Genomic DNA, 13,931 nt, shown 5'->3' with positions numbered 1-13,931 from the left:
TCAATGTACTTTTTTTTTTCTTTTTTCCTATTTGCGGCACGCGGGCCTCTCACTGTTGTGGCCTCTCCCATTGCGGAGCACAGGCTCCGGACGCGCAGGCTCAGCGGCCATGGCTCATGGGCCCAGCCGCTCCATGGCATGTGGGATCTTCCCGGACCGGGCACGAACCCGTGTCCCCTGCATCGGCAGGCGGACTCTCAACCACTGCACCACCAGGGAAGCCCAATTCAGTGTACTTTTATTCAAAATTCCCATATTGACAAGCTGACTCTAAGATGTATATGAAAGAACTAAGAGGAGCTAAGATATTCCTAAAGAAGAACAATAATGTTGGGGGCTTGCCTTTCCACTTATCAAGAATTTTTATAATGCTATAGTCATTACAATGGTATGGCACTTGTGTACGTATAAACATATTGACCCATGAGGAAAACAACAGGGTCTGGAAACAAACCCTTACATGTACTTATCTTGATTTATGACAGAGACTGGAAAATGGTGGACTTTTCTATAAATGATGCTGGGCAATTGGTTATCTATATGTGAAAAGTAAAATTGAATTTCTACTTCACATTGTAGAGGATAATCAATTCTGAGTTCTAAATATAAAAGACAAAACTACCCAATTTTTAGAAGGTAACACAAAAGAATATTTTTTACGATTTTAAGAAGAGACTAGCCATAAGAAAGAAAGTTGCATTATAAAAAAATTATTTAAAAAAACCCACAGATACACCTTTTTGCCACACATATGAGGGACAAATGGTTAGTACACAAAAATGTATGTTTTTTCAAAATGTTGTGTGAAATAGCAAAGGGAATAACAGAAAAAAATGGGCAAAAGAAATAAAATTTCACAGAGGATCAAATGCAAATAACCTGTAAACATGAGAAAAGACATTCAATTTCATTTGTAATAAGAGAAATGCAAATTGAAACCACAATAAGAAACCATTATATAATAATTTGATTGTCAATGGTTTAAGAAGTCTGACAATTCCAAGTGCTGGCCAGTAGGTAGAGGAAGAGGAGCTTTCATGAATTGCTTGTGGGTGGAATAAATCAGTACAACCATTAGGAAAAATGGTTTTGGGGTTGGCCGAAAAGTCCGTTTGGGTTTTTCTGTAACATCTTACAGAAAAACCCGAACGGATTGTTTGGCCAACCCAATAGTATTATTTGGTGAAGCTGAAGATGTGTATACTTTCTGGGCCAGTAATCTCCCTCCTACATATATATCCTAGAGCATCTCTTACACATGTGTAGCTAGAGACCAGCACAAAAATGTTGAGAGCTGCGTTGTTCATAATAGCAAAACTGTAAGCAACCCAAATTTGATATTGTCATGAAGTGCATCAGCAGTCATCTGTAAAAATAAATTAACCTGGATTAAACTCACAAACATATTGCCAAGTGAGAGAATTAAGTCATATTTACACATTATCTCATTTATTAAAAGTTCAAAACCCAACAAATCTAAAGAATTGTTTAGGATTTCACTCATAGGTGGTAAACTTATAAAAATAAGTGACGAATTATTGACGCTGAGCTCAAGACGAGGGTTACAGTGTGTCTGAGGGGCAGAGCAAACACAGAGGGAGAGGGATGAGATTTGAGGTGGGTACACAGAGGGCTTCCAGTATCCTGGTAACGTTTCATGTCTTGGACTTGGAAATGAGCACCGTTGTTCATTTTGTTACTCTTCCTAAAGCTGTACATGTATGTATGTATACACAAACACACTGATACATATGGATACACTTATATTATTTTATATAATCTTTTATATTGTATATATAAAAATGTATAGATATGTTTTATAAAATGTTTTTATACAACCTTTTTTATCTACAATATATTGTACAATTTAAAAAAACTTATAAAACCTGTTAAGTCATACTGCATCTTTTGAATGTCCCAAATATGTAAGGCACTTCCAAATTATCTAGAATTATCCATGTATCCTTTACTACTAACTATGTATCTTTGCTTAATGAGGATATTCTTCCCTTTCAAAATTAAATCTACACACCCTAGTTCATACCTTACTCATGTTCCCATGTTAGATATTTGGGGTTTTTGGAGAAGGTACATGGCAATTTCTAGAATGGGACCTTAAATGACTGAGCAGTTTCTTCCTGCACCTTATATGAATAATGCCCAAAGCTCTGATCGCCTATATTCTCAGTCTAGCTCATTTTGTAAGCATTTCAGCTCTGAAAATCCCACTCTCAGAGGTTCTTATTTTCCCCCTCATGATTCCTACTTATATGATTTCTTTTTAGCTACAGCAAGAGGCTTCAGGTATTAACTGGACATGTTCAACAACTTCAGGAGAAATTCCTGAATGTCAATATATGACATTGCAACTTGGCTTTCACAGGCATTAGCTATGTGAGATAAGTATAGCAAAACTCTGAGTGAAGATAAAGGCAGTCATGCTTCCTAACTCTTGGTTTAATATTTTAAATCAATGTAGCAGGCGACAATATTGGATTAAGAATTCAACATTGATAGAAATAATTAAGGAGAAATAAAAAAAACCCAATCATTTGTCAATATCATAATAAACATTGCATTATTGAGCAGCTACTATGGAACTGTGTTAGGCAGAATAGATCAAAAATCCATTCCTTAGGCCTTTATTATCATCGCGATAACCAATATAAGCAGAAAATGAACTTTTTCACTCAATGAAAATTTATTAACGTGATAATTAGATGTGAGATAGTTGAATGTAGTAACTCCATTTGCTAACCAACATTAAAATAAACATCCTAGATTGATTTGCAGTAATATTACTACTATCACCCCTTATAAGAGAAGTACAGACCATTGTAGTCAGTATGTCAAGGTAATTAACAGATTTTGTTCTGCCTCTACATGGATTTCTTTGACATGACAACCTGCATGTACGTCTAGTTTAATTTTAGATATGTCACAGTTTTTGTTTTGCTGAAAGCCAAAAGAAAAATCTCTTTAGATCTAGTTTCTCTTTTGCGAAACTTTCCAATAGATAAAAGGATAAGATAAAAATGTTTATGAGATCACAGTAGAAACCTCTGATTTCAGACCTTGGTGGACTTAACACTATAGTGTTCTTTATGCACCACGGTCTTGAGATTAATTTTTATTGCTTTCTCTCTCCTTGCTGAAGTATGAAAGGAGAAGCTTATCAAAGGGGTATTTATCAGTCACAAGCCAATAAGGAAGTGAAATTTATTTTTCCAGTTTATTTTATTCGGGAAGGTTGGGGAGTTCAGAATATAGTAGATTTGTTAAAAGAGATATGAATTTTTTGCCTTGTTATTTCCTGGAGGTGGAACTATGCTACTCTGAAGGATCCAATGTTGTTTTCGGTTAATGATGATTTAAAGAATACTGTCATGAAAAAATCTGTGCATCTTTTTAAAAACCATGTTTGTACAAAGCATAAAATTAAAATGTTTTAATGTGTCTTTGCCTTTTATGTCTGTGTGCATGATCATATTTAAAGTCTTAATTAAATCTGTCATCTATTGATAAATTAATAATTCTTGTGCTGTCAAGAGTATGCTAAGGTTCAAAGCTCCAAAAACTGAATTACTAACAGTGAATTATGAGCTCAAGTTCTGTTAACTGTTCTATTAAAAGGCCTTGGTTATATCATATTTAACACATTTTTTCTGCATCAATAAATCAAACCATTTAACTATGAATAATTAATATAATTATTGATACACTGCCACTTTACACATGACCTCAATAGAATATCTCATTTGCCTTCACCAGGGGAGAAATCATTGAATTGTGTCTAGAAAGATGAAGAAAAGCTCAGCACACAGAGAAAGCACTGATAAACATTGTAGACAGAATCATGCTCCACGAGGCACAGCCTTGTGACAGGGAATGGCATATTAGGAATTAAGTTCCACACGCAAGAATATTGAATGACTTTGTAACATTCAACTGATTGATGGGTTCTTGACCTTCATGCCAGGCAAAAAGCTTCCACAATGAATCAGAAACCCTATTCAGACACAATCTTAAATTCCTTGAGTCTCAATTCTCTATGTTCCAAGTGGAGGTGATCAAACTATATATTATCAGTGTTTGTAGCCAACGATGATAATAAAGAAATACATATACAAACATAAGATTAAAATGTTTGAAGAATCAAAACAAAGGAGGAGCTTCTAACTTGGAATTACAGTTTAGGATTTAATGGGATGTAAATGTTATTATGGAATTTGTCAAAGCAATTGTTTAGGTCTTCAGGGAGCTTCACTTTCAAATATGGGTCTGTAATTTGAGAGCTTTGACTCAATGCCAGATTGATAGCATATTTAATTTGTAGTAATTTCTAAATTCTTAATGTTCTAAGATGATCAAATTCTCAGGTTTCTAAGATAATCTATTATAATACCATGACCTTCCAGCTGCTCTGAGGGCTGTATGTATAAGTTTGTAAGTCACATTAAATACTCCAATTTGAATTGTGTCCTGTATTTCTCTCCTCAAAAATAATTGTTTATTCTGACACAGATACCATATACTGTACTAAAAATAACAACCATTAGTTGAGTATTGCTTTATGCCAGTACTACTCTACATGCTTTTGGTGTATATTCTTGAAACCTTACAACGATGTTACAAGGCTTGTTTTTATTTTATGGATGAGGAAATTGAAACTCAGAGAAGGTAAGTAATTTGGCAAGGTCACAGAAAGAGGAAGATTATTATTTTTCTTTCAAGTGTGTTTGGCCACAATGCCTATAACTTTATTTTGGTCCACCCTGCGGTGGCTCATAGTGAGAAGAAGCTTGAGAAGCAGAGGGAAACGGTGATCCCACAACTTGTTCCAGACAATGCTAGGGTCAGAGGTCAAACCACAGGCCTTTGAAGGTGTGTGAACTGGGCTAACGTTCAAAAGCCTTGGTTCTCTCTCTTGTTCTGTGTTTAAGCAGCTCTACAAGGGCACTGGCTGGGTGGTTCTATGCACTCCTTGCTGGTTTTGTGGCCCATTGAGCAGATTTCTCTGAGCTTTAACCCACTGCTATGGGTGCAGGTCCACTTCATCTGTTCACAGTTGCCCAGACCATCTCATTTTCTTTTCACGGGACTGCTAAAAGTAAAAGGCACAATTCAAGAGTCCTGCTGCTATCACTCTGAAAGCAGAGGATAAAATGTTTCCACGGGATCCCACACACATAGATGAAGATTAGTCCCAAATGTGAGCTGGTGAACTTAACAAGGCACTAGCCTTTACCTCCGACTGCTTTATGGGAAACTTAGCATAAAACAAGACCCTTACCTTCTAATTTTCCTGTTGCAGCATAGAAAACATTGCCCCATCTTGCTTTCTAAAATCTCTTTCTCTCCTATCTCTCACATCCTGTCAATTTTTGAAAGTCTCCTGAGGATATCTCAAGAGAACTCTCAAGTAAGTAGTCATAATCAGTGAGTGGGATCACTCGTCATTCCTCTTCTTCTGCTCTGGCTTCTTTGCCCAGGAAACCTCAGGCAGTGCTGCCATTACTGTTTCCTGGTGGCTTCTCAAGGTTACATGGTCCTACTGTGTCATACTGTTCTAAGACTGATACGCTCATGCAGCGAACATTTCTTTCCTGAGCTCATCAATCTTTGACCATCCTCTCAAATACCCCTGTTCTCCACTTCCTAGCTTGATATTCCCAGTGGAGGGCTGCCTTGTACTCCAAACTCTCCCAGACAATTTAATGGGATACCCACTCTTGCCATTTCTGCTTGCTCTAGGATATGTGTTGATATCTGCGAGAGCAAGCCAGAAGACCAATGATAAATGTAGACCCAGAATTTCCTCCTGCTCTTCCAGTCATTCACATCTTCCCTCCAGATATATGATAAATATATTTTGGTTCACTCTGAAGCTTTGCAGTAGCAGCCTGGAGAAAATACCTATGTCTGCTTCTCCTTAACTTATAGACATGAACAGTAGTTGCATTTATTGAACATTAGCCAGTGCTGATACCATTCTGGTTTCTCCCAGAATCTCCAACACCGCTCCTATAATATGTATAAATACATTTTATTAAACAAATCAAAAATACTTTTAACACTGAAATTCAAGCACCCTGAGTTCAGAAGGCTGAATAGTAAGTCCCCAAATACATCCTTGTCCGAATCTGCAGAACCTGTGAACATGTTACCTTACATTGTTAAAGCAACTTTGCAGATGGGATTAAATTAAGGATCTTGCAATGGAAAGATGATCTTGTATTATCCTGGGTGGCCTGATATAATCACACAGATTCTTATAACAAGGATGTAGGAAGAGTCAGAATCAGACAGAAGATAATGTGACAGAGCAGGTGGACAGAAAGAAAATGTCAGGGAGGAAGAAATTTTCCTCTGCCCTTCTAAATTCTTCTGGCTGGTCTAATAATTAAATTGATGTGAGATAGATTAAGAGGAGAAAGTCAAACAAAAGTTTAATTAGCATTTCTACATGGGAGAGACCCAGGAAAACTGAATTATTTCACCAAAATAGCCAAAGCCCTCACCTTAAATACCACCTTCAGCTAAAGACAAGAGAGGATGTTGGGGGTAATGGTAATGGGACTTCATAGGGGAGGAAAGCAATTTACCTGGAGATGGAAAAGCAAATGTTTGGCAAACAATATTTGCTGGCCCAGGCAGAGACAATTGGGCACAAAGTAGACTCTGATTTTTAGGCCCTGCTTAAAGAGTTTCCCTCACCACCCCTGGCTCACATTGTTTATAGATATCTCTGGTGATACCTCTATTCTAGGAGCAGGTCCTTTATCTAAATTCTTTTAGGCAGTTAAGAGAGAGGTTACAAGAAAAACTTTTTGAATCTTCTGTTTGTTAAAAATAATCAGCAAAGAGACACATTTGTTGGGGTAGGGACAAAATTTGCTGCCCTAGAAAGAGCTCTGAAGAGGTTAGGTTGATGGCTTTGCTATGTTGATGGCTTTGAAGACACAGGAAGATGGCCATGAGCTATGATATACAGATGCCCTCCGGAAGCTAAAAGGATCAAGGCAATGGCTTCTCCATTGACTCCAGAAGAACCTCCTAGGGCGTCCAGAAGGAGACAGCTCTGCGGACACCTTGACCTTAGTCCAGTGGAACTAATTTTGGTCTTCTGACTTCCAGAACCGTGAGAGAATAAGTTTGTATGCTTTTAAATTACTGAATTTGTAATAATTTGTTACAGCAGCAATAGAAAATCCAAGTGCTGGGTACGCAGGAGGGGAATAAAAGTTCAAGAAGTACAAAAGAGAGCTTCCCTGGTGGCGCAGTGGTTGAGAGTCCGCCTGCCGATGCAGGGGACACGGGTTCGTGCCCCGGTCCGGGAGGATCCCACATGCCGCAGAGCGGCTGGGTCCGTGAACCATGGCCGCTGGGCCTGTGCGTCTGGAGCCTATGCTCCGCAATGGGAGAGGCCACAGCAGTGAGAGGTCTGCGTACCGCAGGAAAAAAAAAAAAAAAGAAGTACAAAAGAAACCTAAGCAAAAAATTTTTGTAAAGGGCTTTATTTTCATGATATTTATAAAAATACGTTAATAAATATTTAAACTTCTCTATTCCAAGACAAAGAAAAATACTGCATAATTAACACGAAACAAGGCATTATGCCTAACAAGGAAGACATAAAATGTCCAAGGGATATTTAGAACATTGTCATTTTTAAAGTTTCAGCATCAGAAATGTTGACCACAGATGGTGAAACGATTTCCGTAAATAGATCGTCAGCAACTGACCATCTTCTCATCAGTGCACAAAGTAAATGTACACATTCATTCCCCTACCTTAACAGTGATCTATTTATTTGGATCCCCCGCTACTGTCTCCAGCTTTTATCACCATGGATGGTACAGTGTGGTATCCGGCCCAAAATAAACCACAATAGTTTTATGAATGAAAAACATTTAAAACACATCACCTTCAAATAAATAATAGTCAGCACTGAATTAACTTTGATTTAATGTAAAAATGACCTTTTAAAATAACAGTACAGAGAATTGCCAAACACATTCATACCTTTTAGATAGAACAGTAATATACAGGCTTTGAAAAATAGATAAATAAATAAATACATATGTAAATAAATAGAAGAACTCTCATAAGAAACAGGCAGAAACATTAGACGCAGTCCAGGTGGCCCCAGGAGCTATTTGTTTCTCTTCTTTCACTTTGATTCCACTAAGGCTGCAGTAGTAGCCAGTAAGCTCTCTCCAGCTCTCTAGATCAGTTGGCACTGTCCCTGTGATGAGAAAATGGGTAGTTAGTAGGACCCAAAACGTTGACCTCACAGCCCTGCACCAAGTGGTTGCTACCTAAACCACTGCTGCCCTGTGTGGCAGAAAATGCCAGGCTCTTAGATGCTGTTTAATTAGGAATAAGGAGCCTGTGGTCACAATCTTATTATTATCTTCAAAACGCCACAACATAATGCCGCATTGGGCTGAAAAAAGTACATGCATGACATCACTTAAGCCTCATAGCAAACTCCATGAAGTAGCTATTATTATTTTCCCCATGTTATTGAGACTTAAAGAGATTAAGTACTTTCCCCGAGGTTATAGGAATATAAAGGGTGGAATCTAGATTCGCATTGGGGAGGAAGGGGTTGGTCTCACTACAAATTCCCTGCTCTTCACCACTAAGCCTCAGAGGCGCGCATTGTCCAAAACCAAGGGTTCTATTTTCAGGGCTGAAGGCCATGAGAGACTGAGGTAAACAATACCTGTTCCTTAACAGGTAGGAAGCTTTTTCGCATCGTTGGCTAAATCTACTTCATCTTTCAGGAACATACATTTACCCAGACTCATGACAGGCGGATGAGGATGGAAGGCACTAGAAATATCCTTCTGACCTTAACAGCAAATTTAATGGTGAAATTATAATGACTTTCAGTCCTGCAGCTAAACCGTGGGTTTCTCTGATAGAAAAAAAAAGAGGCAGATGACTGACTCTAGTCACACGTGTGAATAAAACCCATAACTCACTTGTTTAGCATCTTGTTGATGATTTTTTTAACCATGGGAGCTTCAGGGTTGAGACAAACTTCCTGACCAGCCTTGAGAGTGGCTCTGCAGAGAGAAGGGAGAATCCACGTGAGGTCGGGCTGGGGGTCGGGGTGGGGTCGTCGGGAAGGCGGGGGTGACAAGCACAGCAACAGCGGCGGCACTTACACGACTTCCGTTTGGCCGCAGTGGGGTCCCGGGGGCGTCACCTTCACGCTCTGGATGTTCTTGAAGTGAATCCCCTGCACGGTCTGCAGGCACCGGCAGCGCAGTTCGGTGACCACAGGCGCCCCTGCGGGGAGGACAGACTCGGTCAGGGGGCTGTCCCGTGATGGGCCCCCACCCGCCCCCGTCCCGCCCTGGGGGTGCCGGGCGCCGGGTCGCACCTGCTGCGCGCCGGCCGGCGGCCACCAGGACCAGAAGCAGTAGCGCGGCGCGGAGGAGCCGGGCGGCGGCGGGGGTCGCGGCGCGGGCCATGGGGTTCAGCTCGGAGGGTCGCTGCCTGCGGCGGGAAGGCGGGCTGGAGGGCTGGCGGAGCGGATTCTGTGGCTCCCCGAGCCGGGCGAAGCCCTTTTATGCCGATCGGACAGGGGCTGGCAGCCCAGGGCCAGGGAAATTCCCCGACGCACTGGCGTTCCCGGGTCCGGAAGGAGGGTGCGGCCCCGCGGGCCTCCCGCGTAATCCGCGCCCTCGAGGAGGACGTGGGGTGTCGTCTCTGCGCCGAAATCCCTGCAGGGGGAGTGAGTCGCCTTGCAGGTGGTGGTGTCACATCTTAGAGGAGAACAGGCATCATGAGGGAAGGTAGTTAAGACTGAGGGGATTAAGGCGACGGAGGAGGGAAGCAGAGAGAACTGGTTTTTCTTTTTTTTTTTTTAAGTTATTTCTGAGATATACATTTCAAAGTCAGAACTGATTTTTCATGTGTTACGCATACGTATCTTGGGGCTTGATGATTTTATTTACGTCTGCATAAATACACTCTGTTAAAACACGTCATCTCAAATTATTCATAAGAATGTTCCCTTATTTCCTGGTATTTACACACAAATCAATCAAACTTGGTGTCATATCATCCCGCAGTGGTGAGGGGATGACCAGGATCAAAAGTTTAATTCAGTGTTTAAATTAGAACAAAGTGTCACAATGCTACAAAGCTGCTTTCCCCTGTGAAATTTTGGAACTTCCAGAGCTCGAGGAAATCCATGAATACCACCTTTTTTTGTGTAGAGGGTGTTAATTAATCCATGAAATAAGGAGCGGGTGGTCATTTGGAGCTGTGGCAGGGAGGGAAAGCTGCGTGGGGCTCACAGGTACACAGTTTCTAGTTTTATCCAAGAACAAAATAGGTCATAGGAATCAGGAGGGGATGCCTAGTGTGAGTCGCACCCTTTGCTCATCTAAGCACCAAAAAACATGTGTTCCTGTGAAGTATCTAAGAGCTAGATCGTGCATTTAATACCATTTACTTGTTTTACGATCACAAATCTCATTTCATTTCCATGTTATATGGACTTTTCTGCTTCCAGCGATTTGATTTCCCTCTAGAGAAGTAATTGCTGTCATATTTTATTTTTTTCTAATTTCTAATAAGACATTTCAACCTGTTAACTGGAGAGTTTATTATTGTGTAGTTTATTTTTCACCCTTAGTTTTAATGCCCTTAGTTGGATTATACTCAGGTAGGTTTCATATGTGAGAGGTGTGGGGATACCCAGTGGGAAGCAAGAGCAGGGAGGGGATGCTCCAGGGGTGGGTAGAGGCACAGAGCAGAACTCTGCTCCAGACTGCCTGGTGCATGACATTTAAACTGCCTGTGCCTCAGTTTCTCATCTGTAAAATGGAGATTAAGGGTAGTATCTACTTCAGCGGGTTGTTATGAATAAATGTGTTATCATTTGAACACACCAGTACATATTAAATGCTATAAATAATTTTTAAATAAATAAAATAGAAATTGCTTTTTCTGTATTACTAAGCTGAAACTAACCTAGGGATAAAATCTTTGTACAAAGAGAAAAGAATTATTGAAAAAAACAAAACAAAACAAAAACTCCTCCAATATAAAAGGTTGTTTTTTTCTTTTTGTTTTTCTTAAGAGAAAACTTAGAATGAATTTTTTTGTGTCATCTAGTTTAATTGCTGGGTAATTTCATAATTCTAGTTTTAGTCATTTCAACTACAAAATGTGAATAAAAGTAAAGATGTCCCATCTTGATTATTAGAAAAGAATATGAACAAGTAGATTATAAATAAAGATTTGTCTTTACATTTATTTTTTGTCAGTAATCATCTGTACAGTCCTGAGAAAAAGGACAGGAAATTAAAAAAAATTTTTTTAAAGAGTAGGGAATGAAAGATGATCTAAAGTTTATAAAATATGAGTAACTCAACAATAATTGAGAATCTGTTTAGATATTATTGTTATTTTTTATTTTCTGGGATTCTAATTGGAATACAGTTGACGCTTGAACAACATGGGCTTGAACTGCACAGGTCCACTTATATGCAGATGTTTTTCAATAAATATATTGGAAACATTTTTGGAGATTTGTGACAATTTGAAAAAAACTTGCAGGCTAACCGCATAGCCTAGAAATGTCAAAAAAATTAAGAAAAAGTTTGGTATGTCAAGAAAGCATAGAATATATGTACATGTTAGTCTATTCCTACATAGGCATAAGGTGAGTGATATTTAATATAAAGTTAATGTGTTAGTTTTCTTCCTGTTTTATAACTTTGCTTTCATTACATTACCTTCATTGCATTACCATACAGTATGTCTTTCTCTTTCTTAACTGGGGAAACTATGTATAAGGCTATCATCACAGGTAAATTTTTTTTAATTTAACAATATTTCTAATACTATGTTATGAATGTGACTGTAATACTGTAGGCCATAAGATTGTTATAATGGTTCATTCATTAGTGTATAGGCTAGGCAACTGTGAAGCAATTGTAACAATTACACTAGGCTACCACAAAGCAATCACATTGCTTCTTCATTATTAGTGAATTAATTATTATATCTGAAATAAATATGAATTTCTTTTTTACATTATCTTTCATTTTTGATGAATCATGTTAGTAATACGTATAACATCTACAGTGTTTTGTATTAAATAAGACAATATTGATGGAGGTACTGACAGATGATTCATCTTACAAACATGACTTAAACTTACAGTATCAATAAATACAGTACAATAATGTAAATGTATTTTCTCTTCATTACGATTTTCCTAGTAATATTTTCTTTACGGTAGCTTACTTTATTTTAAGATACAGTATATAATACATATACAAAATATGTGTTAATTGACTGTTACACACTTTCCGCACTTTCACTGCCAAGGGCGCGGGTTTGATCTCTGCTTGGGGAATTAAGATCCCACAAACAGCAGGGTGTGGCCAAAACAAAACAAAACAAAATTTAAAAATTAAAAAGCAATAGTGTTCTGAAACCTACTAAAATAATCCAGTTCTTTCTTGTTTTAACAAGCATCTTCCCTAACTACTTGTTTTATAAGCTGAATGGCAGATGTATATGCCCAAACTTTCAACTAATACAATCACCAATTTAAAAAATATAGAGCCAACCCTAAAATAAAAACACAGGTTGCTAAATTTTATTTTGAGCTACCGTATTTACCGCATCTTGCAGATTTGATTGGCAGTATATAATCTGCCTTTAAAATCCAGAGTTGCTGCTGTATCCCGAGATGATGGAGCAGCAGGAATGGGCAGTACCGTCCTGCTCTCCCCACGCTGGCCTTGGGAAGTTGTGCCTACAACTGCTAACGCTATTTTGTCACAATTACTACTTTGAGTAGAATGAGTCTGGCTCCGAGGGGAGAAGAGGGAAGATGTTGGAGCAGTAAATCCCTGGATCCATCCCTTCTTCACTCCAGAGCGTTTCACCCAATGTCAATGTCATCCACCTGGTCCAGTCTCTAGTGCATTTGTCACTTCTGCCTGCCTTGAGCCCCTTCCCACTGCTCCTGGTTACAAAACCTTGGCTTTCCTGTGGGAAACATCTTTTCTTCCTCCCAATCTGGGTAGCTCAGGTAGGGTGACCCTGCTCCAAAGCTCCAGAAGTGAGCTGATGACTGAAAGTAGTATTGGTCAGTCCTTCCAGTTTGGGTCCAGCCCCCAGCCACTCTATAGGTGCAGGGGTGGGTGAGTGACCTAAGCCTAGTCAAGTCGGAAAAATCACTGGGGGACTTCCCTGGTGACACAGTGGTTAAGAATCTGCCTGCCAATGCAGGGGACACGGGTTCGAACCCTGGTCTGGAAAGATCCCACATGCCACAGAGCAATTAAGCCCGTGCGCCACAACTACTGAGCCTGTGCTCTAGAGCCCGCGAGCCACAACTACTGAGCCCATGTGCTGCAACTACCGAAGCCCCCACACCTAGAGCCCATGCTCCGCAACAAAGAGAAGCCAACGTAATGAGAAGCCCGCGCACCACAACGAAGAGTAGCCCCTGCTCGCCGCAACTAGAGAAAGCCCGTGCGCAGCAATGAAAACTCAACGCAGCCATAAATAAATAAATAAATTAGAAAAATCCCTGGGGTCCTTTTTGTCAAGAAATTGCTTTAAAAAAAAAAAAAGCACTTGCTTCCTGTTGGGTTATATCTAGTGGAACAGAAGCTTAGAGCTTTGCCAGTGGTTGAGAACAGGTTGCCTAAAATGAAGCCAGCATAGAGAAAAGCATCCTGATCTGGAGTGAGATTGTTACTGAAGAGAATTTTTGAACTGCAACACCAAGCTTTATCGCATCTACTCATCAGTCTTTTAGTTTCATAGGTCAAATGCTTCTCCTCTTCATTAAGCTAATTTGAGTTAGGTTTTTGTTACTGACTCCACTTATGCTAGTTATCTTACTTATCTTACACCTAGGAGGGTGTTTCAACTCACAT

General features: G+C 39.5%; 1 protein-coding gene across 1 annotated transcript; it reads right to left on the bottom strand.

The window, feature by feature from the left end:
- Positions 1-7,951: 7,951 nt before the first annotated feature.
- Positions 7,952-9,685, bottom strand: LOC101324400 (growth-regulated protein homolog beta-like). The gene is made up of 4 exons (XM_004331629.4): positions 9,398-9,685; positions 9,180-9,303; positions 8,994-9,077; positions 7,952-8,248 (listed from the first exon to the last, which is right to left on the bottom strand). Exons 1-4 carry the CDS (start codon positions 9,486-9,488, stop codon positions 8,233-8,235), a joined length of 315 nt encoding a protein of 104 aa, XP_004331677.2. The 5' UTR covers positions 9,489-9,685; the 3' UTR covers positions 7,952-8,232.
- Between the last annotated feature and the right edge of the window lie 4,246 nt (positions 9,686-13,931).

This window comes from Tursiops truncatus, chromosome 5 (genome assembly GCF_011762595.2).
Source record: "Tursiops truncatus isolate mTurTru1 chromosome 5, mTurTru1.mat.Y, whole genome shotgun sequence".
Classification (NCBI taxonomy): Eukaryota; Metazoa; Chordata; class Mammalia; order Artiodactyla; family Delphinidae; genus Tursiops; species Tursiops truncatus.
This window is presented reverse-complemented; position numbering and strand designations above follow the sequence as displayed.